Genomic DNA, 27,132 nt, shown 5'->3' with positions numbered 1-27,132 from the left:
GACAATTTCATTTATGTTTATCAATTAAAGTCAACGTCTTTCTCAGCGACTTTACCGCCACATTGCCGTATCTGGTATCCTCTCTCCTGGGACGATCCCGGAGCTAGTGCTAAGCCGCGCCAATAAAATTACATCATTTTCAGGTTTGAGCTGGCTCTGTTATTGTCTTGCGCTTTTAATGCTTAAGTTTGAGAAGACTTAAGATAAAAGACACACGCTGCCGGTGTTTTGTCTCAGGACACTTGTTTGTGGGCTGCCATTCACAAAATTTTTAGGAATGATGCTGTCAAGAATGTAAGGCCTGGTATGAGCAACTTTAGTGATAGAATGGCGTGGCAATGCAACCTGCATATGCCGCATGTAATGGCGTGGAGCATATATTTATGCCTAAATATATGCGGAACCTCACGACGACGGAAAAATTCTGCTTGGAGTGTCCACGTAGTTGCTATCCCAATAAATTTTTATACATACCTGCCCACTCTCCCGAATGTTCATAATGTTTACAAAAATTGCGGCGGTATAACATAAGACTATTCCAATCTGTTTTGATTCCAAATCGGCCATTAGCCCTCCGTGATAAATCAAAGTGGCTCGGGCTCTGCCCATTAGTACGCGGCGCCCGCCCACACGGCCTGGAACTCTTCTGACCCATCACGGAGGGCTAATGGCAAATTTGGGATAAGAACAGATTGGAATAGCTTAACGGTATACCGGCCTTGAGCTCGCATTACGATTTTACGAATGTTGCCTCAACTTTTGCGAAAACTAAGTTCAGTTCGCGAAAAAGAAGTAAAGGCGTAAAAAGATAGGACTGGCGCCAGATTTAAAAAGAATTGCATACAGAAAAGAATTTGTATCTGTGTCAACCTTTTGTAGCTGCACTAGTCAACTCTACCATATACTAGAAGCGTACCCCTTGAGGCAAGAGGTACTTGCCTCAAGCAAATTTATTGATAAAAGGTCATGTAGCAGGTGAAATCGCCAAAACATAGTCGTTGGAAAAATCAGAGTGGAAAAAGTCTAAATGTAAATCATCCTTAATAAAGTGCGGATGTATTCCATACAATTTGTGTGCTCAAGGCAAACTTTAATAAAATGCTTCACTTTACCCCACGTCTTCTTGTGATGGCAGCGTATTTTCACGAGTCGTAATGCTCACAGGTTGGCAGGTATGCTAATAACAAGCGGCTGCAGCGCGAAACCAGCGACGACCAAGCGAGAAACAACACGATTTCCAAAGGCGCCACACGGATGTGCTCCGACCTAGAACCGCTCCCACCGCAATTTCTACGCCACGGTTTCTTCAGCTTGTTTTCCGCATCCGTTGCCGGGCGAGCAGTTGGCGAGACCGTTCAACGACGCCCACTCATCGCCGACAGAGAAGCGAGGAAGTGATCGAGCCGACAGATACCCGCTCTAGTGAACCGGTTTTCTATTTGTTGCCTTATTCTTACGTCGCGGGAGACCGCACCACGTGGAACAGCGAGCCACCACTTCCACACGGATGTTACGAGACTGTCGCGATAGGCGAGCTGTCCCGTGTTCGAGCTTTCAAGACATCGTAACCCTTCCGCGACGGCAATCGCAGACGCAATTCTGGCCAGGCAGAGCAGCTGCGTCGTTCCGGCAACCGGCGCCTCAAACACATACGCACACGCGCGCGCGCTTGTCATGCGTGACGGCGGTTGTCCATTCAAAGTGCCCCCCTCTCAAGCCGCGAAGGACACGACAGCGGACGCCTGTTGCGAACAGCGATCGCCCAGAAGCACGCCAGACGTCGCCAAGGGGTTTCTTCGAAAGCCCCAAAATCAGGACGAGGCTCGCTTGGAACCTCGCCCGCAAGCCGGAGGCGTCGCGCAAAGGCTGGCCGCCGCCTCCTCCGAGCAAGGCGCGCCGCCGAAAGAGCTGTCGGCTCAATTTGGAGCACGATCGACACACACATATCACACAAACAAAGCTCGCGTAGCACCACAGGCACCACTTCATGAAGACGTTTTCCGGTGGCAGGGCTCGCGGATGATCCAAGAGGCTCGTCCAAGAATTGCGCGCAGGCATGTCGTGCGCCTTGGTGTTTTCGGGAGTACACCTAGACGGCTCACCTGAGACTTGGTTCTGGCGTGCGGCCGTCTGGACAACGTAGTCGGTGCCATCGGCGTCTAGTCGCGGCTTCATGGATCGCTGGCCGGCATGCTGCTGTAGCTGCGGTCGGGAATCGCTCGCGCGTCGCCGCCGCCGCAGCATCAGGTCATCCTCGGTTAATGCATGGGACGTTCCCGCGTCGCTTTCAACTTTATCAGCGCACACCGGAGCCTATCGGAGTCGAGCGCCTGCGACAGAGCTCTACACGCACTCATCACGCCGCAGTACGTCGTCCGTGCTCGCTACGGAGAGGCACCAACGGCAAAAAAGGTGGCCGAGATGCAGATGCAGCGCCATCTAGCCACAGTTCCACGAAACATTGTGTGCTTTCCGTAGGGGCGCGGGGTTTGAAAATGGCACTAGGCGCGTGGTGTACTTGCGTCGCGGATTTTGTTGTGATTAGCAGAGAGAGCGATACGAGGAAGGACCTCAGAGAGAAAAGTTAATTAAGGCCATGTCGGGTTGACTAAAATATATACGAAATAACCCAGTGCCCTTCCACTCTGTGAAGATGAATGACCAGCGAAGCTGCGTATCTGGGCCCCTTAATGGCGAACTGCACCACCGCCGCTGGTCGGCCCGGTATTGCACTATCTTCGGGATCGGCCCACGTGTGGGGAGTGCTTGACGCCTGCTTCACCTATTCCGAAGGGTCGGCCCGGTGTTACACTATCTTCGGGATCGGCCCACATATATGGGGATTTTGTGTCTACACACGGACGCGACCGGGGGGAACTATGCTTTAACTATTTAGCTGGAAAATTAGTTACATCATCGTGTTTCTCAATTAATTTGTTTATTAATTACGACGAACGCAGGAGCACTGGCACGAGCGCGGTCGCGCAGAGCGGCGCCAACGAGCCAGCCGTGGAAGAAGATGACGACGCTGGAGTCAATCCTGATGATAGTTATGCGTTAACCCACGAACACGATCCTGGGGAAAGTAGCCCTTAAAAGCCTCGTTGTAAAAGTTGCAGTTTCGCCCGCAAAGCGAAGCATCAACTGCGATAGGAAATTAGTAGACAGCTATACGAAGTAAGGACAGCAGTTTTATCGGCCGTGTAAACTTGGAACTGTTCGCTTACTAACTGAATTAACAAGGATTGTGTCAACGCGCACAAGAAAACATGAACACATCACACTCGATGAACGCGGGCAATCGCTGTCAAAACGCTAGCATGAGCAAGCGCGGCAGCAGCAGCGAGTGAAGTGGCCACCGTGCATTCTCGCTTCAACGCAAGAGCGGCCAGAAAACAGCGCGCACAAAGGAACCGTCTGCACATCCCTTTCAAGATACGGCGCGCACGACCGCGCGCGGCTGTGTGAAGTTGTGGGCGGAGTCGAAGCCGCTCCCCCCCCCCCCCCCTCACAACGCGCTGCCTCCCCGCATTCTTCCATATATGGCGCGCGAGATTGAGCTGCGACAGTCAGCTCCCCTTGCCCCCAGTCGCGGAATGCGCAGTTGATGCCGGTGCACAACGCCGCCCCCCCCCCCCCTTCCAACCCCCACGGCCGTTCGCGCGACGAAAGACCGCGCGTTTGCCCTTCGCTTTCTTCCCTTTCGCGCGCCAGATTGAGCCGCGATCGCCGGCTGACCCTCGCACGATTACTCGCATGTTCAGCGTAAGGCGCGCGGCGACGAATTTATCACCCTTGGACGTTACTCGGAACCTCAAGGCGACACCGACGCTGAAGGCAGAAGCGCGCCTGGAGTGCCCATGCAATTGCTATCGCAATAAAAGTGAAGATAGGAAGGTATCAAAAAGAGGTAGAGCGAAAATCTAGTATAACATGTTCGCTTCGAGTAACAGGCGTTTGTACAGCCCAGACACCTTCAAAAATGGCAATAAGGCTTTTGTGGTGGCCTTGAGCATGGAAATACGCTGAGAATAAGGTCTCAGGAAGAGTTGCTCAAAAAGCACATCGTTAAACGTCGAAGTATGAACATTGACACAGAAGGTACCGTATTGTCTCGTCATTATTAAAAATTGCTTGCGGCGCTGTTGGCCATTAATATGAGAAATGGATAACTATTCGCCTATTTGACACCCAATCATGTGCGGCACAGTAAAGTTGTCCCGCCACGGGACCGTCTGGGTAGCAAGCAAAGACATTCTCCCCAACCCTCCCCCCAATTTTGAAAGCGGGCACGGTCGGCTGTACACTGACATCCAACAAAACAACAGCTGAGGCCAAGTTTTATTTCAGAATAGTACCCACGCGAGTTGCTTTTTAAGAATAAAATGCTTTTAGCTCCCATTTCCGCCGACCTTCAAGTGACCTTTAGCCAAAAGCCAGAGCTTCTATCCCGGCACTGAAACGAGAACATGTAGGCAAGTTGCGAGAACAAAACGAAATCATCCGGGCAATCAGCTAAACTTAAGAAAATGCAGTCTCTGGCCCCAAACCCTTTCTACAGAACCGCATTAGATACGCTAGTCACTGCGAAAACAAGTTACAAAACATATTTCTTCCGAGTTCTTAATGCTTGTTCACAATATCACTCAAGCTCTAACTTCTAGTACGCTGAAGTTTTATTTGTCATTTCCAATAGGGCGACGTTAAAAAGGCAGATGCAGGGCACCATACTCTTTATTGTCTTCTTTAGGCGTTGAGACAGGGTTGCCTGTGCTCTTTAAACGTCAGTGGTCCCCGAGTTCGGCGGCGCTGGTTTTACATCGCCTCGAGAGATGGCGCCACGCTGTTTGGCGCTTCCTTCAGGCGCTTTTCTCCATCTAGCTGGGCAGCGTCCATATGGACCAGTGCACAGTATGGCGGGGTGCGGTGTGGTGTGGTTACGTGTGCCGTTGTGAACATACACTACACCCATTTTAAGATTAGGGCTAGTATCATCTCCAACCAATCTGCTTCGCCGGTTGCCATTTCTTGCTTACATCTACTCTCTATTACAGGAGAACCAGCAATTTTTTTCTTCGTGAATCTTAACAGATTACATTTGGGCACTGCAGATCGAGGGCCATATTCCAAGTGGAACACCAAGACATAACATTGTTCAGGTCCCTTTGTAGCTGTTCACTCTCCGCTTCCCATGAAGTTTCACGGTAAATGCAACAATCATCTACATATAGTCTAACGTGGCAGTACAAATGTTCCATCATTAATAAATATCAGAAAATGTAGACGCCTTAAGACAGAGCCCTGTGGCACACCTTATAATACAAAAACGTCAGATGAGCGAACACCACCAACAATCACGCATTTGTTTCTTTCGAGAAAACAAGCTTCCAGCCACTTCAGGGGGTATTTGGTATGTTAAGGTAAGACAGCTTTTGTAGAAACAAGGTACGAGATACTGTATCGAATCTTTTTCGAAAGTTTAAAATATTGAGTCCACCTGCATACCGAAGTAAATAAATGCTATGATATATCGACAAAATTCGGTCAAATAAGTGTCGCAAGAAAAGTCAGCCCGGAAACCATGTTGCGTTGGAGCAAAAGAGCTATTTTCTTGAAGGTGTGCCATTATGTTTGTATATATGACATGTTCCAATGTCTTGTAGGTAACGCGCTTGGGAGTGAAATGGGCCGGTAGTTGCACATTTTTATTTTTCTACCGCTTTTATTAATTGGAGTAACATTTCCATTTTTCCAGTCCGAAGGCAAAGGGATGCCTTAAACAGCAGCGTTAAGAAAGGGGCTACAGACAATGCACAGTGATTTAGCGTAAAATTTGAGATACAGTCACGAGCGGGAGCCGAGATAACGTTCACCTTCCGTAGTAATGATACGATGCTATCTTCAGACAGCTCAATTTCCCCTCATCTGTGTTAGCTTTTGGACGTCATGCAATCCAGCAACCTCGATATTTGAGCGTGAGAACACAGAAGGAAAATATGCTTTGAAGGCTTCTGCTTTTGCCAAAGTATCTGTGCCGCACGCTTTTGTCATCCATGATGTCAAGGATAGCATCACCGTAATTATTTATGCTTTTGATTGACATATTTCCGCATTTTCTTAGACCTTATTTTCGAGTTGCATCTAAGATTGCGGAGAAACGTGTTATGTGCACTGGACATCATTTTGGGGGTATTGTTTTGCTCATTTCCTTCATCCTTACGTATGTATATTGTGATTACTGAACGCTCGTCTTCTTTCCTCTATATTCATGCGTTATACCAGACACGTACTAGGGTACCCCGTAGCTTCGGTGAAATAAACGAGTCTTCTTGTTTATATTAAACGAAAACAAGGGGCTGGTTATGGGCGATGTGTTCGCAAAGTGAAATGCGTGTGGGTGAAGCACGGCCTTTGCTAAAAATTAATTGAACAACTGCTCGAAAGCTCACATGCTGGCACCGTTTTAAACGGGCTATATATATATATATATATATATATATATATATATATATATATATATATATATATATATATATATATGGGGCTCATGTTTTGAATTGTGTAGTTTAATGACAGGCGCCTGAAATTGTTAATTTCAATTCTCGAAATAATCAGCTTAACTGAAAATTGAGCTGCAGTTCTGCAAGGCTGCACAAGCCTGCCATTTATTTCTTTTTTTCTTTTTCTAATTCGAAAGTTTAGCCGTTAGACACAATAATGACACAATATACCAGAGAAGACATTGGTCTCATACCGCACGGTTGTAGTTTTCGCTTACATCGGGCTTCACGCTGGCCTTAGTTAACGTATTCAGTCTGATAGCATATATGACCCAGGGCCCAGTCGAAGCAGGCAACGAGAATCTATCGTAGCCGCTGGAGTCGGGCGCTATTGGTTCACGTTACTTGGTCGTTTGCTGTCATTTCCCAGGCCCAGGTGACAGATGGTGTCATAGCTGCCCCTGTACTATGCCTTCGAAGGGGTGCTTCCTGCGTTCTAGAACTGGTACAGCGCAACATACAAAGGAAGAAACAAGCCGAGCCGGCCAGATAAAGGAACAGAGCGCTGACTTCCAACTGGCCGGCTCGGCTGGATTCTACCTTTGTATGTTGCGCTGTACCAGTTCTAGAATGCAATACCAACTCGCCCAATCCTGAACCCTAGTGCTTCCTGTGCCCGAGTTGTTCGCATGAGCTTAACAATGTCGTTTATACACTAATACATTCTGCACTGCGTCTCGCATTATTGGCATATCCAGGCGGATTTGAAAAGTCTTTCAAGGTTTCTTTGGGTCGTCCTGAAGGGTCTGATTTGCTCTTTGAGCCTTGCTCACAGAAGGCACAGAAGTTTACATGCCTGAGTCTATATGAACGCAAAGTGTTCGCAAAGCATCTGAACACAGTGGGATTTTGCGTTTGTTAATTCATAGGTTCACGCCCTGCCTTGTTATTTGGGAATCACGCAGAGCTGGCGAAACCAATAATCTCTTTAAAGTAACGCAAGAAATATAAAGCCGCCATCAACCGTTTTCATACATCACATGTTTAGTACAGTGTGCGCTTAAGAAGATATGCCATTGCTACGCCTTTCTGGGCCCTTACTCTTTCATATCGTGAGCGGCGGTTGCTTGGTGACACATGGGCGAAGAAATCTCCTCGGAGCACGAGTTTCACACATTGTATTAGTTTATCTAAAAACCTTCCGCTTGCTGTTCATTAGCAAAGTGATTGTCCCGGAAGAGGTTTTCGGAAGGAAGTGATTGCAGGTGTATGTGTGACCGAAGTCTGTCGCCTGGTAGTAGCCTCGAGGTCTTTATGTCACCTCGAGGTCTGTCGGCTAAGGACTACGCGCTGCACACACTGCTGCGCCCGATGGAAGTGCCACCTGGTAAAGTGACAGCGCTTAAAAATTAAGTTATGGGGTTTTACGTGCCAAAACCACTTTCTGATTATGAGTCACGCCGTAGTGGAGGACTCCGGAAATTCAGAAGACCTGGGGTTCTTTAACGTGAACCTAAATGTGCCTAAGTACACGGGTGTTTGCGCATTTCGCCCCCATCGAAATGCGGCCGCCGTGGCCGGGATTCGATCCCGCGACCTCGTGCTCAGCAGCCCAACACCATAGCCACTGAGCAAACACGGCAGGTTGCGACAGTGCTTGAGGAGGAGAGGGGAGGAAAAGAAAGACGGTAAGACGGAGAGGTCAACCAGACGCGAGTCGGGTTAGCTACCATACGCGAGGGAGAAGGGGGTTAAGGGAGGAAGAAGAAATAGAGGAGAGGGAAGGAGGAAGCTACTCGCGATGTGAACACGTGCGATTGTCCATACCACCACGTCCACAATTGGCCACTGAGACCAGTCAATTTCTTAAACCGCACCAGTGCCCGCGTCGCTTTGTCAGCCGGCGACGCGTAGAGCCATATTCCAAGGTTATTTCTCTTCAAAAATGTCCTGTTAGCTAATAAATTTTAGAAGTTCTAAAGAACGTCACGTTCGGTTTCATAACGATGACAAACGCAAAACAAGTACGTGCTCGTTCGTCTCTTGACAGTCACATGACTCAAAGATAGGTGTGTAGGGCATTACAATAAGGAATGATTAGGCTGTATGCTTTCGTAAACGCCACCCCTAACCAGTTGCGTCATGGCCTGAGAAGTGCGATAGAATTCGCAGCTTTATAATAGGATAATTTTTTCACGCTTTTTACCGTACAGCTTGCCAGTTTTGCCAAATGAAGCCAAAAGGAATATTCACACGCTCGGAAGTTTGCAAGGCCAGGCTGTACACACGTGCCCTGGATTACCACGGTGTCCTCGACTCACGCAACAACCATGATTGCTAAACACAATAAGATTCCAACGTTACACATTACAAACTCAGAGCATACATTCGACATCTCTGTCGAGTCCCCAGTTACTATATTGCTGCTTTGCTGGTGCATAGACCTAAAGCCACAGTTTCAAAACTTGTTGCTACTAATCATCGTTTGCGTTCCATCAGGCTCTGTACCGGCAGAGAGACCAGTATTACGCCTGTGGTGCCTGCAACAGCAAAAAGTGCGCCTCATACCTCCGGGAATTAGGTACGAAGAAGACCCGTCATTCAACAGTGGCTATACGACAGTTGACATCCCTATTTTAGAACGACGCATATGAACAAAGAACGCAAATTTACACCAGTGAAACTGCCTCAGCCGCCTGCTCCACGAAAGTTGTCATCCTGGCCGTGCAAGTCTCAATCGAGTTCAATGTGTCCCACATCACGACTTCTACGGCAAGAGAACTTGCCGCCCTACGTGCTGCTGGTAATTACACCGTGCAAGCACTACCTCGAAAGTGGGTCATATTTTGTGACACCAAGGGAGCTTTTAAGAGCCCGCAATGAGTCTTACGATGCAAGACCCACGAAAAATAGGTATTTCAGACAATAGAAGTTCACCATCAAGCCTTCACGAAAGGACATAACATCGTTCAAAGGCTACCGTGGCACTGTGGCAGCGTCGGTAACGGACCTTGTAAATGATACTGCCCGGTCAACCCATAAAGGAACGCAGACAGTTAGCATAGTCATGTCAAGAACAGATGCTACAATTTTTCTTTGGTTACTTGCTCGCACCAAGATGCAAACTTCGTGGAACATCCCGACTGCCTCGGACTGTCGTCTCCACAGACTTGATTCTATATTGAAGTTGCAAATACAACTTTGCTGTGCTGCCTCTTGTTCGTGGGGGAAGGGGGGAGGGGAGTTTGCGAAAGCCAGTTATTATTCTTTACTGGAATATCAGACACGCCTATCTGTGATTCACATAACGGTGAAGAGATAATGGAACACGGTGTTGTGTTTTTGTGCTCGTTATCACATGGAACATTTGTGGACATTGCTTCAACAACATCGACATCTGCTGGACTAGCTGCTCTTCGCGCTGCACTTCGTTTTCATCAATCGGGAGCCACCTCGACAATGGTCAATCTTCAGCGACTCAAAGGCAGCCCTACAATCTGTACTATCAGCTCTGCGTCTCGGGCCATTCGAACAGCTCGTATTCGATATTAGATGCCTACTCCATACACCACAAAAGAAAGGACACCACGTGACGTTTCAGTGGCTGCCAAGTCACTGCGGCGTCGCTGGAAACGAAGACGCCGATAATGCCGCTCGGGCAGCTCTTGAAGACGCACAAGAAGAGGCCATACCGCTTTCACGATCCGACGCAGCTAGCAGACTTCGCGTGCTTGCACAGGAGATCACGCTCTCTCTATGGTGCACACCAAACAGCCAGACCAACCAGAGCAACCGTCAATACCACCTGCCCTCTTTGATGCATCTCTATATGCCAACTGGACTCCGTCGAAGAGAGGCGACTCTGCTTTATCTCTTATGGCTAGGGGTGGCTATCACGAAATATTACTCCTTCCGCATTGGAATGGCCGACAACGCTCTCTGCAATGCCTGTCTTTGCGAGGAGACGCTGGAACACATTCTGTGCGACTGTCCTGAATATAATGTTCAGCGACAGTCCCTGGCATCCGTTCTAGCGCACCTTGACACTAGACCATTGTCCCTCGACACGATTCTCACATGCCGCCGACAGAAGACATCGCAGGTGAAGGCGACGAAGGGACTATTTCGGTTTTTGAAAGAGACGGGATTGGACAAGCGGCTGTGACAGCGATATCACGTACCATGCCAGATTGATGGACTCCAACGGACGATGCGTGTGTGCTGTGCTATGTGCTCTCTCTCTCCCTCTCCCCCTTCCCCATCTTTCATCTCCCCCATCCCTCTCCCATGTGTAGGGTAGCAAACCGGTTAAGCCAAACTGGTTAACCTCCCTGCCTTTCCTTCTCCACTTTTTCCTTCCTTCCTTCCTTGTGGACATTGCTTAAGAACCGCTGTGGTGTCTTGATTGCTTTCAGGAATTAAGGCTGGGCACGGCGTAGTTATTGCCGCTCAGTTGTTACTGTACAAATTGGGCTAATGCCGACTGTAAAGAGAAAGAAAATAACGAAGAAACTGGGCGTGCGCACTCCGTTGACACAAAGTCCTTGTAGCTAGGCTAAGATTCTTCGTCAAATATAGGATAAAACATAAGCCAAGGCGAATGTAGTGCAGACCACTGTTTTACGATGAGACAAATGAACGAATTACAAGCTCGTGCCAAGAGGAACTAAAAAATAATTAAGGGCGAACGCCAGATGGGACGCAAGGACAAAAAACCTCCCAGTGGCCAATTTCTTCGGCTTCCGTTATTTATCTATAGAGAGCACGCCTGGATGTTCATGCCTATTTTACATTCTCAGCTCGGGAAACAACTGCCGAAACACATGATTGACGACTGTCGCAGTTTCAGAGATCTCACACATTACTTCGTTGTAGTCACCGGATTCAATCAACTGGCGATGATGCAAGCCCTTATATTTAATAAATCTATGTTAGGAGAAGATGTAATCTCCATCTATTCCCGCTCTTTGTTCTCCCTTAGGTTTACTAGGGTGGCTTATGCAACGCTGCCGTAATAAGAAATAAATATGGGAGAATGATTCTAAGTAACAAACTGACTAAAGTGCCGATATTGCATTGCGTTAAACGTAGGCGTCCTAGTTGATTAAAGTGAGCGTCCCTTAAGTTGAAGTTTCGTGACAATCGGCTTCTGTATTTTTATTTCCCTACCCTATGTAGCCCTAAGGGGGTTGCAGAAGAAGACGAGCTGAAATTATATACGTTATAACTCCCGTCGACATTGGTTCTTGGATGGCCCTAGTTTTCATGCTGATCCCGTACAGACTCCAGGACACCCTGGTACCTATTCAACGCAAGTGGAACATGTAGCGTTACCAAGAAGTATAACGGTGGCATTGGTCAAACTACCGAAGCGTGCAATCGAAAAATGGAAAGTGGTTGTGTTACCTTACGCGTTCAACGCCTCGAAAAAAACAACACTATTGCAGGGTAAATACAGAAATTCAGAGCCAACGGGGTTTCAAAATCAAGTAAAAAAATAACAGAAAGCAGTTCTTACCATGTGCGGAATCTGTATACTACCTGCTGCCTTTGTCACTCGGAAAACGACACCTTGGTCAACCAGGAAGGAGCCTTTAAACAGACTGCCCCGTACACGATCCCGCAAGCTATGGCACTTTAGCAGAAATTTGGCCCTGATCTGATTGTAAAGTGCAGCGGATGCTGGCTTTCGTGTCCAACTAATGGAACATAATAAAAGACCCAGCACTGCTTATAAAGTACCTAAAATAACAGTTATGTTTACGCTAGTACAGACAAATTCTTATTTGTAAGAATGCATGCCTAGAACGCCTATTTATAGCTTATACCTGCAGACGCCTCTTTCACTAGACAGTTCAGATTTCCAGACACATAACGGCATTGACGGCATTATGTGCCTTCCTCACGTGCACGCCATGAGTGAGTGTCACTGCTTTCGTTTTCGACAATCTTGAGGTGGTAATTGCTATGGTAATTTATGAAACAAATGTATACCACTCGTACAAACAGCGTGATTCTTTCTAAAGCATGGCTGCTAGGCGTGCTTGCTGAGGATGTCTCGTAGGAAGCCTTCATGGACACGTCTGCACTCTTCCTTTTACGGTGGTGACAACTCTAAATGGTCAGTCAATATTTACCACCAAAGTATGACGTACGGCCACTTTGGTTCTCAAATGGGTCTTACGTAGATCTCAGTGCTCGCAGGCGCAAGATCGCCATCGGAAGAGCCAGATGAAGCGATCGCCCTACTTCTAGCTCAAGGCAACGGCTGCACTGCAACATGGTCTCTGCGCACGACATGTGCGTACGCCTCCAGCAAATATGTCGCCTTTTTTTTTTCGCTTAATCAAACGCGTCAAAATTATTTCTATAATCGTGTGAATGAAAAACTGAGAACAACCGATCGCGCTGTGTTGTGGAGGCGTCCCACATCATGCGAATTCAGTTGTGTCATTGCTCTTCGTTGCATGAAAAATAAATTGCGTTCTTCGCAGAATTCGATAATGAAAATTGTGCGTACACAACTGAATTGTAAACACGTAGGGTACAGAGTTCACAGACGCGTTATTTCATTTGTGGCTGAATACAAAGCTTACTGAAAAAAAAATATATAAATGATTGCGGAACCCCAGCGATCGTGGACAACGAGGCCGGCCCGGATTACCTCGTGGCGCGCTCCCGTTTTCTTTCTCATAGCGCTAAAGCTAGCGGAAAGCTCTCTCGTAGCTTTAGCGGCTAGCGGCCCACTCTAAAACATGGCGCTGGTATGCGTATAAATGAAGCTCCTTCGTGTATGCATTTATTTGACTTCATCATTACTATAAATGTACTAGGTGAAGATCGCAAGATGTGGGCTCCTCGCTATTTGGCCCCGTCAGTGTACTGTTAACGTTGTCACCGTGAAATCGTGGCCTTTATGCATAAGGTTATAGCTATTTCAATGCCAGTTTCAGGATTTATTTTTAATGTAGTGTGCTTATGAGTATATGTAAACGTTTACAGGGGCGTAGAATATGAAGAGATGAATTGTTTTCATTGCTACCCTTCTATCTGAACAGAAGGATGATGGACAAGTTCAAAATAAAGGGGGGCTCTTTAATTTTGGTGGATCTAAATTATTTCGCTCAACTACTGCCATTACTTCAAAGATTGTTTCGGTACAGATGTACACGAAATACATAGATTTTAATAAGGAAGGAATTACCACAATGTTTACAAACAATATTGTTATCTTCATATTTCTTGTTTTAAGTTTTTTCAAGAGGAAGAAAAACTTTACGAAAAGGCTGTAGGTCAAGTTACGTTGCGTAAGATTTCACCATAAAGCGTGTTGCCAATTCACGACGGAAACAACGAAACGTTCGAGCGGCGCGACAATCTTCTTGGACGCTCGCTTGCGAAATGTCTTCTGACCAAGCACGTGCTCAAGTCCCTCCTTCTGCTGAGTCATTTTGGTCTTTACACTTTCAGCGGTCGGCTGGAATTCATATCCCTTTTCCCATTAGCCAATCGCTCACGCTTCCCCCCCCCCACACTTTTTGTTTTGTTTGTCTGTTGTTGTTCCAGTCACAATTAAACACAGTTCGTTACGGGCTAATGTAAATGTAGCTGTCGTTAACAACGCCTTAGTGTTGACGCCCACGTGCTCGGAAAACAGAACAACGCCTCGGGTACACGTGGCTTCCAACTGCGCACTTTGTGTGTTGCACATTCAAGCGCTGCCGCTGACACCATTTACTTCTCGTTGCGAGTTTTCAATGTCACGGACAAACCGGTGTTTACAGTCGCCGAGCGCGAGCCTTGCATATACACGTCGAAACGCCATAGTTTCAAGGCGTGGTCCCCGCTTCGAGGAAGCGAGTTACGAGCTTCTGGACGGCCATTCAGAGCTCGCCAAAATTGGCTTCACTTACGTATAAGACAGCCATGGGTACTCACTGCGGCAATTGTAGACTCGCGAAATTGACGTTTTCTGCTCCGTTCTGTAGACCCACACCTCGGCGCTACGTCACGAAAATTCGGTGTCGCTGTCGTCAGCAGCTTCTTATTTCTTTTTTTTTTTTCGCACGGTATAGGCACTCCGCTGCCTAGCCGTCGCGAGTGCCACGCCTACCTCAGTAGCCGCTGGGGTTCGCGCATGCATGTGTGGCTCCGCATGTGAAGTCTATATATATGGCCTTACAAAGAAGGAAACGCTGTATGCAGATCTAGGAGCTGCGCTGCGCGGTAATACGAAAGAGGCTCAAGGTTTCATAGATTTCCTGTTGATGAAAACCGTCGCAATCAACGGGCCGCCGCGGTAGAAAGCGGAAGTTGGAGTCTGATACCAGATCGTCCATTATGCGCCGAACATTTCGTAACAGCCAAGCTTCTCCGTTATTTTGCGTGGCCTGCATTAGCCGATGTATGATCTCTGCGTCGTCAATAGCGCGTCATTACAACTTCTTGCCGCATTGTGGGAAAGCTAGATTAGGATAAGCCTTGAATGTATGTCGAGCGAGCACATACACCTCAAAGCACGCCACATTTCAAATTTATTTTCACCTCAAAGGATTGAGCCACCTGCAATGTCGATATACCATCGCACGTTCGCATATACGCATGCAGCACGGTCACAGCTGCGTTAGTTGAAGCATGGATGTCAGAAACGCGCGCCTAAACGTGTTAGTGAAATTGCGCGCCCGAAATAAAATGTACAAAGTTGGCGCAGAGTTGGAGCGGTCGGACGGCCGCTGCCAGCAGTTCAGACTGCGCGGCCCTACACAACCGGCGTCGCCGTAGTGACGGTACTTCGTCGGTCCCATCACCCAGCCGAGGCGATCGCTTCTATTGCCGCTCTCGGCGACATAGAAATCGGCTAGATCTTGTTTTTCACATGAAATACTACTGAAAAGAACATAATCATATGGAATGCGCGTATGTTTCGTAAAGCAGCGCCCAGTACTAAACGAATGGCGTGATCGCTAGCAACGATCCGATGGCGTTTCATCTTGCAAACGGAAAGCAAACACCGACCGTCTCAGAGAGGCGGGTTGCAAGTACTCCGTTTCGGCTGCTATTCGTACCGACGACACAGAGAAAACCAATTCATTGAAACCCGCGTTAATCGCGTTGTCAAAAAATAAGCGCACTATGACGCGCTGCGGCCACATTCAGGCGCCGTCGGCCGTCATTGCGACCATCAGCGATTTCGTTCGGCCGTATTTCGACGGGGGGCGAAATGCAAGGACGTGCATTGGGTGCACATTAAAGAAGCCCGGGTAGTCAAAATTCATCTTGAATCCCCCACCAACGTCTGTGTCTTATTCAAATCATGAAGTTGGCACTCTTAGCCCCCTCTCCAAAAAAAAAAAAAGCTTCATGTTAGCCGTGCAAGCGAGGACGGCGAACGTGGATGGAGCTTGCGCGACGGCGCTATAGGACTTCGAATACATCGACAATGCCTACCGGTGTCTGCAAGCATAGTGTCTTCATCCTGGTAAACACGGCACTAAGTGACACCGATAGGCTACTGAAAGAAACTAAGGGTGAGCTAACATTCGAAATATCGAATAGGAATCGAATAGTGTTTGTTTAGCAATATCTTTTCATTATACAGTTCAAATTTCAATGTATGGCGATGACATCTGCGTGTGGGCATCTGGTGTGACACGGCCGCAAGTACGCGCCAGGCTTCAAAAAGCTGCCACGTCAACATCGGCCTACTTAAATGAACAAGGCCTCAAGATCTCGCCAGAAAAATGCGCATTGGTCGCGTTTAGCCGGAAGCCAATGAGATCATACGATGTCTCTATCGACGGTCAAAACATTCCTTATGTCAGGACGCACCGATTCTTAGGAGTAATCATTGATCGCGACCTCTGCTGGAGTTCTCATGTGGCCTACCTAAAGAAGCGCCTGACGGATATCTCTAATGTGTTTAAGTTTCTTGGAGGAAATGTCTGGGGTACTTCAGTACATGCAATGATGCAACTGTACAGGACGCTCTTTCTTGGGTATTTGCGATATAGCTTGCCTGTGCTGACCAACACCTGCAGAAGTAATATCCGTACACTCGAAAGCGTCCAGGCCCAGGCGCTTAGAGTGTGTCTTGGATTGCCGCGGTGTTCGTCAACGGCTGAAACCATTGCGATGGCACACGATTTCCCAGCCAAGACCCATATAGTCATGGAAGCACTCAGAGCACACGTAAGACACCTTGCTCGAGCCCCCGCCCATCATCTAGCCTCACTGCCAGAGGATCGACCACGTGCTTCCTTTTGTGAAACTGTCCTGCCCTATCGTGCATATCTTCCATCAGGTTATACAGCTCCAGCGCAAGTTCCGTTTCCACCATGGTGCTTGGCTCAAGCAAAGGTTCGACTTATCGTACCAGGCATACGAACAAAAGCCCAACTCTCGTCTCCAGCACTCAAGCAGCTTTCACTGCTCTTGCTGTACGAGACGTACAACGATCATCATCATCTGTATACTGACGCTTCAACCACGGTGAATGGGTCTGCAGTATCGGTGATCTTTCCTGCAAAACCTTCCACCATAAAGATTCGACTCTCTCACCAGACTACATCGACTGCCGCGGAGCTTGCTGCTATTCGTTGTGCACTTCGTGTAATTTCTGAAGAACTACCCAAGAAATGGAGCGTGTTCACTGACTCCAAGGCTGCACTTCATTGTTTGGTTTCTGCCTTACGCCGAGGATCCCACGAACAACTAGTTCTAGAAATCAGACTGCTGCTTCACCACCTTGTCGAGCAAGGACACGACATCACGTTGCAGTGGATTCCAAGCCACTGTGGCATAATGGGCAATGAACTTGCCGACGCAGCAGCACGATTTGCACATGAGGAGGGCTTGCAAGACTCCATTCCATTCTCAAGAACAGACGCTGCAACGAAAATTCGTGTGCTTGCAAATGAATCCATCAAAACTTTATGGGACACACCAAGCTTAAAGCACACACGTCTACACCGACTGGACCCATCCCTTCGACTTCGACCCCCATCTGGACTCTCTCGACTAGAAACAGCAGTACTTTGCCGACTGTGGCTTGGTGTCGCCTACACAAGATCCTTCGCCTTCCGAGTCGGTATGGACGACAGCGCGGCTTGCAGACACTGCGGCGGCGAGGAGACCATCGAACACGTATCTGCCACTGTCCTCAATACAGCGCGCACCAGCTGTCACTAGCGACCACGTTGGCACGCCTTGACGACAGGCCACTTTCAGAACAGTCAGTTTTGGAATACCGACGTGAACTGTCGTCGCAGCAAAAGTCGGTCAAGGCTTTGTTGACTTTTCTACGTGACAGTGGCCTATTAGAAAGACTATAATGACCCCATTTCATCCCTTTTCATATTTTTTTCTCACGCTTTTATTTTTGTCACGCTCTTCTTTCCGTCTTTACTTCCCCTTTCCCTTCCCCTAGTGCAGGGTAGCAAACCGGAGGTTTTAAGTCTGGTTAACCTCCCTGTCTTTCTCTCATTTGCATCTCTCTCTTTTTCATTATAGGTCAGAAGTCGCTTAATAGTGGCGTTGTCCCTTCCTGGAAAAGAGCTAAAGTATTACCTTTATATAAACCTGGTGACAGACAGCTCTTATCTAACTATAGGCATAACTCTTTGACTCCAACCTCATGTAAAATACTATAACACATGATGTATAAGCATACAATAATGTTCCTTGAAAATAATAACCAATTGAACCGCTTTCAGCACGGCTTCAGGCGCGGTTTTTTGTGCTGTTACCCAACTTACGGAGTTTGCTCATGGCCTTTCCCATTACATTGCCTTACGTAATCAGATTGACACCATTTTCATTGACTTTAGCAAAGCTTTCGACACTGTACTACGCTCTAAATTGCTTTTGAAACTCCATAATGTTCTAAAAGAACCTTCAGTTGGTGTCTTGGATTTCCAATTTCCTTTCTTTGAGTTCCTAATTCGTATGCTATGCTTCTGCAGATTCGCCTGTAGTCGACGTCACCTCAGGGGTCCCACAGGGGTCTGTACTTGGCCCTCTACTATTCTTATTGTTGATTAACGACCTTCCAGACCATGTTACTTCAAAAATACGTCTCTATGCAGATGATGGTGTTATGTACAGTCCAGTTGACTCACTCGCCTATTATCAGCACCTTAAGGATGCCTTTGTTTAACTTTGTAACTGGTGTGATACCTGGAAAATGACATCAATTTTGATAAAACTGTTATAATGTCTTTTACTAACAGACACATGCCCGTACGTTTTGATTATGTTTGCAACGGTGTACCACTAACAAGAGTTTTTCAATATAAATATTTAGGCATCATTTTTACACTCACCTTGTCTTGGTCCAAACATATAGATTACATTTCTAGTAAAGCGTTCAAAAAACTTGGTTACATCCGCCAGACTTTGTCTGCTGCTCCAATGGACACTAAATTAGTAGCATAAAAACAGTGATTCGCCCAGTTTTAGAATATGCTTCCTCCATATGGAACCCATATAAACAATAGGAAATTAATTGTATTGAGTCGGTCCAGAGGAAGGCTATTCGTTTTTTTTACCGTCGCTTCCACCAAGACTTTTCACCGTCAGCTGCACTTGCTGAATTAAACATCCAGTTTCTTTCCAGACGGCGACACATAGAATATCTAAAGATTTTCTAATCTTATAAGAACTCTCTGTGTCACCTATCAGATCCCTCCCTTTTAACGCCAGCTTGCCTGGCTTCAACAAGAGCCTATCATGCCTGTAATATCATCCAAGCACTAAAACCTTCAAATACAGCTTTTCCCCCCGCATTTTTGAACAGTGGAATTTCTTACCTGCCGAAGTTCGTTCGTCACCCATTTCTAAAATTTTCACTGCCATTCCTGATGTATAGTTCCTTTACATTTTTCTATCTCTATGTTCCTGTTCTGCATATCGTAATTAGTTTTACTCACATGTACACTCACTCCTGCCATAGCCCTCACGGGCTGCAGTATCTATAAATAAAAAATAAATTACAAAATAAATAAGTGTTTTCGAGTGAACACTCGGGACATAAAGCTTATGTATAAAAATTTGCAGTAAATGAATAAGAATACTTTGATTTTAGGACGCCTATATACAAATTTGTTGCCTCAATAAAGGCGAAGCAACTTGTTGTTTGGCCAGACTCACCATCTTATTATTGTTTTAGCAATGTGCTGTGCTGCAGTACATATCACACTTCTCTTCTTTGAAGAAAACATTCCAAATGCATCACGTGGCATGCTGCTCCATTGTTTCCTTGCCGTCATTATTATGGTGCACCAGATAACGGAAAGCAGTTGTTTCTCATTTACAAGCACCTCAGTTGGCCTCACACGTACTTGCGAACGGCATAACATGAATCAAATAATGCAACTAAGCGTCTTCTTATTTTATTTTACCAAGTGAACTCCACGCAAACTCTATATTTCACGTTGTTTCGAAACGTGAAAGGACACAGTGTTCGATTCAATATTCGAATCTCGTTGTTCTCGAATATTCCATTCGATTCGGTAGTTTCACTGCGTCAACGCTCTTGCATTTTAGGAAAAGAAACAAAACTTCGAGTTTGGTTCTACCACTTGGACGTTTCCATAATTTTATTTAGTGGTACGCCGACATCAATAATGATGTTCTTCAGAGGTGATAGGGACTTCATTCGCAGAGGTGGCAGCGTTAGCTTTTTTTTCAAATTACCTTCTAAGAATAAATGTAGCCACTCGGACTATGCTGTAGTAGTCGAATCAAGGCCTTAAAGGGTGTGAAGAGCCAGGGCCGTAGTACCTCAACCACAGAGCCTACAGCGTTAACCTGACGTACATTGCAAATAAATTGCCTGTTCTGGCTACGTTGCAGTTTGCAACAGCGCGAGCAGTCATCATCGTTCAACGCGTAATATTGTGACATGATAGATTGCGCGGTATTTTTTTCCCAATTGATTACTTTTCGTGCAAGAAATGTGTGAAAATGCTGTCAGCTTGAGTGCTAATTTACCATACATGCAATGTAAAACGTTTTCAATCGTATACCTTTAGCTAACCTCGGCAACGTGTTGTCGTGGTTCATGATAATATGAGTGGCCATTGTGGAAATTTCACGTTGTCTCCCTCTAGTCAACGTTAAATGGCGCTATCTATTTTTTAACACAGCAAAGCTTCCCGTGAATTTTGTTAATTTTATAGAAAGACACCTAGCAAAACACGCGAGGTATTGCAAACGCTTTAAGAGAAGTTGAAATCTCCGGTTCCCATGCATTTGGGTGCACTGCATGCTGACTCATTGTAAACGCAAGTTATATGTCTATACCCATGTACCTGGCTGTGCCGGGAAAATGCGACTAAAGAGAGAAAGCAGCACGAATAAGCACTAGTATGATCAGGAAGCATAAAAAATGACAATGCGGTAACTGAAGTATTTCTGGCTCAATATATTGTACACTTGAAAAACGTATTTTGGTTCAGCGTGAGCAAATAAATACTTTCTTCTCGAACAATCTTTGTATCATTGTGCAAGTATTTAAACACTGGATAGTAGCAGCTTGAACATTTCCGAGAAGTGCGACCCACGGTTGCTGCATACGAAATACTACTTCCTTTTAAAGAGAAGCGTTCTTTGACTCTTCTCAGACGGTTTGTCGTTTGTCGTCACTTACTCGCCGGATATGTTTGTGGATAGATCCGGACATCTTGGGTCGCTGGGAATATGCTCACGGCTGTGTTGCCAAGTGCCTAATTTGGACCACCGGAAATGTGTCCGCATAGACAACTTGCTGCTCGCCGACCTAGTATACAACTTGGGTCACTGGGCATGTCCCACTGGGTATGTGCCCGAACAGTAACTTCGGTTTTGGGTATGCGCCCATTCCTTGTCGATTCCTCACATACATACTCACACATACCCACACCCACATACATACCCACACACGCACACACACACACATAGCCACACACATACCCACACCCAAAGTTAACAAAATCACAGGGGGCAAGGAAAGCGACCAATGTAGACTCTGTTCAGAAACAGGAACACTCACACACATAGTGTGGGAATGCACCCCGCTCCCGTTTTCTCATCTGGCTCAGTTCCGGGGACGTCGACCGACAGCTTGAACTGGTGGACTGGGTGGAGAAGGCCAAGCAAGCCCCGGGCCTTACTTGAGCCCGATCCCTCAGCCACGTCCCCCTTTACCCTTCCCCCTTTCAATAAAGTCTATCACCACCACCACCAGAAATGATGTGCCATTGCGACACAAGGGCGTTTGAAGAGTTTTGATACGCGTCGTACTTCTCTGTGCATGCGCCACTCACCAACATCAAGCATCATACAACGTATTTGTCTTCACGACGCAGGAAGCTAACAGCTAAAGGCGACTAGGTCACCCTGGTATCATCTACTATGGCTGCTACCTCGCTAAATCAAACAAGCTTCGGGTCATTAAGGCTCCAACAAGAGTATGGATCTGCGCGTCTTCTTGCTCTTTGTTCGCTATGAATATAAGATCAATGATAACACATATTGAATAAGATTGTGTCATAGAAATGAAAGTGATGCTTTTGGCATGGAATGCGCGACGGCTATTCCACTGCGACAGCTACGAAAAAAACAAAGCAATAAGAATGACCAAAGGCAAGGAATAAAAACATTTTATACAGTGACAATGAGTATACTTCAAACCTATCGCTTCGTTTTCATAAACGCAGGTGGCTATAAATGGTCTGAAAAAATCAAGAGCTAAACTTTCCGGCAAGGTAGACCTCGTGGAGGTAAAAAGACATGGTGACACTGTGGTCATTACATCATACGAAGCAAATCCGAAATGCCCGTAAAATGGCCGAAAGTGATGTCATCCAGACACACATCCCCAACTACATGCACCTGAGAGTGCATATAGAAGCGTAACGTCAGTGTATAGATGTGTTTGTTGTTGTGGTGCACTTCGCTTTCCGCCGAAAATGCAAAAAAAGAAGAGAACTCATCTACATCTAGCTCGTACGCTCGTTGTTTCTCTCTAGTTCTTTGACATTTTATCGGCGCTTAAAGAAGAACTGAATCTCACATACAGGGTTCGTTATATTCAATAGCAACGTGCCATGCCCCAACTTGCGGAAAGAAGCCTTCTATATCGCCGAAAAGCTTCGATTACCAATGAATGATTTGTGGGAGCGACGTCACGCTTCCTAGCGAAGATCGGGAAGTGTGCAGTGAAATTTCCGCAATTGAAGTAAAGAGTAGGAAGTCCCGCTGTCCTTTTCTGCTTTCCATATTTTTCGATCTCTTCCAGAGGCGCTCCATAGTTTTGATTCGGAGCGGCAAAACATGATGTAAGGAAACTTGTGAGAACATCTCAGCACAAAAAAGGGGAAAAATTACGAGGAGAATAGCCTACATGACATGACACAATACAAGAGTCCAATAAAATTAGATGATGACGGAGCGTCACAGTCACTTAGTGAACCTGGCTAGTGACATAAAATATAAGTGAATAGTAGAGAACACTTCGTAGGATCCCCATTCATAAACCAGTGTCCGCAGTGGGCTTGGACCAGCGTATACAGAACGTTTAACACTTGATGCAAATAGTCCTGTACCCACTTTCTGTATTAAAAAGTTCGAAGCAACCTTTACATATACTCTGATGCTTTAAAAAGCCTGTAAATATTGAATAGAAAAGGATGCACACAGAACAAACGATACACAACGTCTTTTTCTCACTCAAGGTTAGCCAACATAGCTCTGCGTAAGGTTACCCCCAAACAAAAGCTCCTAAGATAAAAAGCATGTTAAGGAAACTGGAACCGTATTAAGTCGAAACTATTCCACGCACCATACATAGACAATCCATTATAAAAGGTTTTGAACCAAGTGCACCGAGAAAAAGTTCAAGTCCTCTGCTGTCTATGAGTGGTATCGTGAGCACTGTAGCGATAGAACTCAAAAGTCCATGACGCGCTTCTAAAAAAAAAAGAAAAACAAATGAGAAAGACCGACCATGTGCCTGGAGTGTTAGAAAACTAACATTTCTCATGCCACTCGTTGTTTGTAATCTTTTGGCCCCGACTGTACTAGCACACCGTGAACCCACCTCCACTGACTTGTTTGTTAAAAGGCCGAATATCATTCTACTTTGTTGCCCTTCAGTTGGCACGTGTTATGGTTATGTCATTCTCAACCAGCTCATTTTTCCAGAATGCTGGCCAGCTGATTGTAGCCACAACCCTTCAGGACCAAGAATACCCGGCAGCGCACTTCGGATAACCTGGTACGCTGAAGGAAGAATCCAATGCCCAAGAAGCCACTTATCAAACATCACTGAAGAACAATAAAGTGTTATCTGTCTCTCACTCTTGCCCTTCAATGTGACACGTATGTAGCATTCTTCGCGCCGGAAAAACATGCATGGAGTCTCATCGAAAGTCGCGTCATCACTCGCACAGAAGAAATGCGTCTTCATGGTCAGGCAAACATAGTTGAAGATATCTTAAAGCTACATTATCATCGTCACTGCACTGTTCTGTGTGCGAAGAAAGAAAACCGACAACCCCAGAACCGGAACTCATGTCATGGTTGTCAAACCTGAGCCAGCCGACAGAAATGCGAGTACCTGGGCGGCTACACAATGAACGCCGCACAGGGCGCTTGCACCAATACAAGGACGTCGTGATCGCGATTTAGTCTTTTTCGGCTTATTCCCAGTGCAATAGCCAGGAAGAAATTGAGGCTGGCAGTCACACGACATGCATGGTACACACTGGGAAGCATTGCTTTGAGCATTTTGGTTTGGTTCTTTGGGTCTACACACATTGCAATAAAAGGGGCAAATTTCATAAAGGTGAAAAGAAGGATCAAGCACAGAACCTAGGTCCTGGCGTAATCTTCGTTTTTTTATTTACATTTGTCTCTGACCAACATTTGGGTTATATTTGGGTTACACCGAAGGCAACTTTAGCAGTCAATTTTCAAAGAAAACGAAAAAAAAGAACGAGAAGACATTCTGCGTGGTTTACCGCTTGATGCGGGCAAATACTATCCTAGCAGGAGGCAGTAAAGGAGCAAAGACCGCACACAGTGTTCGATAATGCGGTGGCCTAAGAAAAATTGCACCCTTGTTCTCACATTATGAAACTTGAGCTCCCTGCCATAGATGGTGCTTATACAAGATGAAGATGAGAAGTCCTCTTATGAGAACGGAACTGAACGAACACAACACACAGTACGGGTCTAGATCTTCAACACGTCCCTTCTATCCATTGCTTACATATGGCTAAAGAGGTTTGCCAATTGAAAACATCACCAACAAGTCCGCACAAAATGTCTGTAGGCACGCGTTCTTCACTCCTTTTGCTTGAGCCTGAGCCTGAGTAGGACGAAGGCGACCGTGCGGAAGACAATCTCAAAGGCGAACAGAGACAGCACGAGCACGTGAAACTTCTTGTCCGCCGTGCCGGTGAACTGGAGGAACTCTTTGGGGTCCTCGTAGAGGCATATGAAGTCATCGCAGCTGAGCGGCGGCCTGTCATAGCCATACACGGAGAGCAGCATGCCATGGTAAGCGTAGTACATGGGCGACAGGTACGTCAGCCAGCGTATGTACGGTGACACGAGGTGCGACTGCACGAAGAAGCCGCTGAAGAAGAAGAACGGCGACACCACCGGAAGCGCGACGAACACCGCCGTCTGCAATGGAAAGGGTGAGGAGACACATTTTGTTACACCCTGCTTTTTCTTTCTAGCATGGCCATTTGGCACCCTACTGATAGACTCTACAGCTGCGTTTACATTAACCTGATAAAGCTGGGTCGAGATGACTCGTCGGGTAAAGACCTACCGTCGGGTTCCTGTAACGGCTAACTGATCGTGCCGAGCAAGCGTCGAGGTGAGTTCTGTCAACCTGCTTGCAAGGGATGGGTTGACTCACCCAATCCGCTTGGAAGGATGCCTGTAAACGCGGTCGGCATGCGTCCGCGTGACTCCTGAGCCGACCTATACTTGCGTCGAGTTCACGTAAACGAAGCTGATGCGAGAGGTCTCAAACTCACGTCAGGCGTTAGGCGTGAGGAAATCAAGTACAGCCGTGAGCAAGAGTATACGGGCCAGGGATTGCGCGATAAAACTCATTTGCTTTTTTTGTCCGTGAATGCAACTTGAAATTAAAGACTGCAGTACACACTTGGCATTACGGATTTTCTAGTGCACTCGTCAGTTCCCGTTTATGCGTGTTGATTACGAAGAAATTCCGTTTTTTTCGGCGACCTTGTGGTCCGAATACTTTTGCTCGCGGGTGTACGTCGCTGGGCGCTGAAAGTTTGAGTGAATCATGTAATGATGGTGGGAAATAAGGAAGGGGGGGGGCGGAAGAGCGTTCGGAGAGCTGACGAAATGGTGCGCTTGTCCTCTATTTAATGTGTTCTAATATAGTTGTAAAGCACCAGTAAATGTAGACTTGCGTGTTCTTTTTGCTGGTTGGAAAAGCTTGCGAGTGTCTACAAGTGCCAAAGGTCACTATAATAGCAAGTACATAGTGCTTATTGAAGTGATCGCTGATCACGAGTGCCACTTTAGGCTTTGAAAGTGATGCTGAAATCCACGGAGGAGTAGTTTTATGTTATCCTGCTTCGCATCTAATGCTAGAGTAGCTATAGAAAGGCCAGATCTAAAGTACTTGCTTATTATTATTTAACGGCGATGCCGGGAGAATGCATATACGTTTACAGCAAAGAGAAAACGACGTGACACCATCTGTGCGGCGCACGTACAAACTTGCATATAGGTTACAAACTTGCAAATAGAGATAAGGTCGCCCCTTGTGTGTGTAGTGGTCTTCAGAACATCGTGGGTCAGTACCTGGTAACCTGTGGCGTGCAGGTTCACGAACGCGTAGCAGCATAGCCACAGCCATATATGGCCTTATCGACATCCGATCCCGTTGTGACTCGGTTTGGCCGCGTTTTCAGTTCTCTTCGCCTTTTATATCGGGTCGGTGTGACTTTGATGTCCTGTGGTGTGCGTCATCCAAAGTTTATAGCGTAACGCGATGCCACTGTTCAGCGGCTCTCCAAATTAAAATTCTGTAGTTTGCTGAAGCCAGCAGCAACATGGCTCCTCCGCGCCACTTTGACGCTTCAGTAAAGGACTTTATCAGCAATGCCACTGACGGAACTGATGACAACGCTCAGTGGAAAGCGGGGAGTGCGCAGCACTCATCCTCCGATGAAAGCGTAGACATCTCCGACGAATGAGACATCTGCGCTCTTATGCGCTCTTTTCTTAAGAAAACGGACGCATGAACTAGAGCTTGGATGACGGGAGTACGATGCGTAAATAAACTTGAGTATTGTGCCACCTTCAGGTTAGGAATTTCGCCCTTTTTTTTTCCCCGTTCAAGGTCGGGAGTCGGTATACATTCTGGGTCGACCTATATTCCTGTTTGTGCGGTAGTCGTACGCGAACGATGTGGATATGCGTTCTCATTTGGCTTAGAAATAATTCGTTGTGGTATAGCGTAGAAAAGGAAAGCTAACGGTTGCGTAAGTTACATATGGGAACTATATAAAGGAAGGAAGGAAGCAGGAATAGACGGAGGGACAGGGAGTTTAGTCAGTTCTCAGACCGGCTGGTTGCCCTGTGCTGGGGAAAGGGG

The 27,132-nt window shown here is 46.6% G+C and overlaps 2 protein-coding genes across 3 annotated transcripts in view; both read right to left on the bottom strand.

The window, feature by feature from the left end:
- Positions 1–2,407, bottom strand: part of LOC142583004 (beta-1,3-galactosyltransferase 1-like) — a 136,521-nt gene extending 134,114 nt beyond the window's left edge. Inside the window, exon 1 of one of the 2 annotated variants that reach the window (XM_075693221.1) lies at positions 2,103–2,407. In XM_075693221.1, coding sequence (XP_075549336.1) covers positions 2,103–2,153 — 51 coding nt within the window. In that variant the 5' untranslated portion in view covers positions 2,154–2,407. The other variant, XM_075693220.1, reaches the window with a different exon arrangement.
- Positions 2,408–22,122: 19,715 nt separating this feature from the next.
- The window catches only part of LOC142583003 (ATP-binding cassette sub-family G member 1-like), a 72,339-nt gene continuing 67,329 nt past the window's right edge, over positions 22,123–27,132 (bottom strand). Inside the window, exon 13 of the mRNA XM_075693217.1 lies at positions 22,123–25,169. Within this exon, the coding sequence (XP_075549332.1) occupies positions 24,825–25,169 (345 nt within the window). The 3' untranslated portion in view covers positions 22,123–24,824. The remainder of the gene's footprint in view (positions 25,170–27,132) is intronic.

The sequence above is a fragment of the Dermacentor variabilis genome, chromosome 5 (genome assembly GCF_050947875.1).
Source record: "Dermacentor variabilis isolate Ectoservices chromosome 5, ASM5094787v1, whole genome shotgun sequence".
In the NCBI taxonomy this organism is placed as follows: Eukaryota; Metazoa; Arthropoda; class Arachnida; order Ixodida; family Ixodidae; genus Dermacentor; species Dermacentor variabilis.
This window is presented reverse-complemented; position numbering and strand designations above follow the sequence as displayed.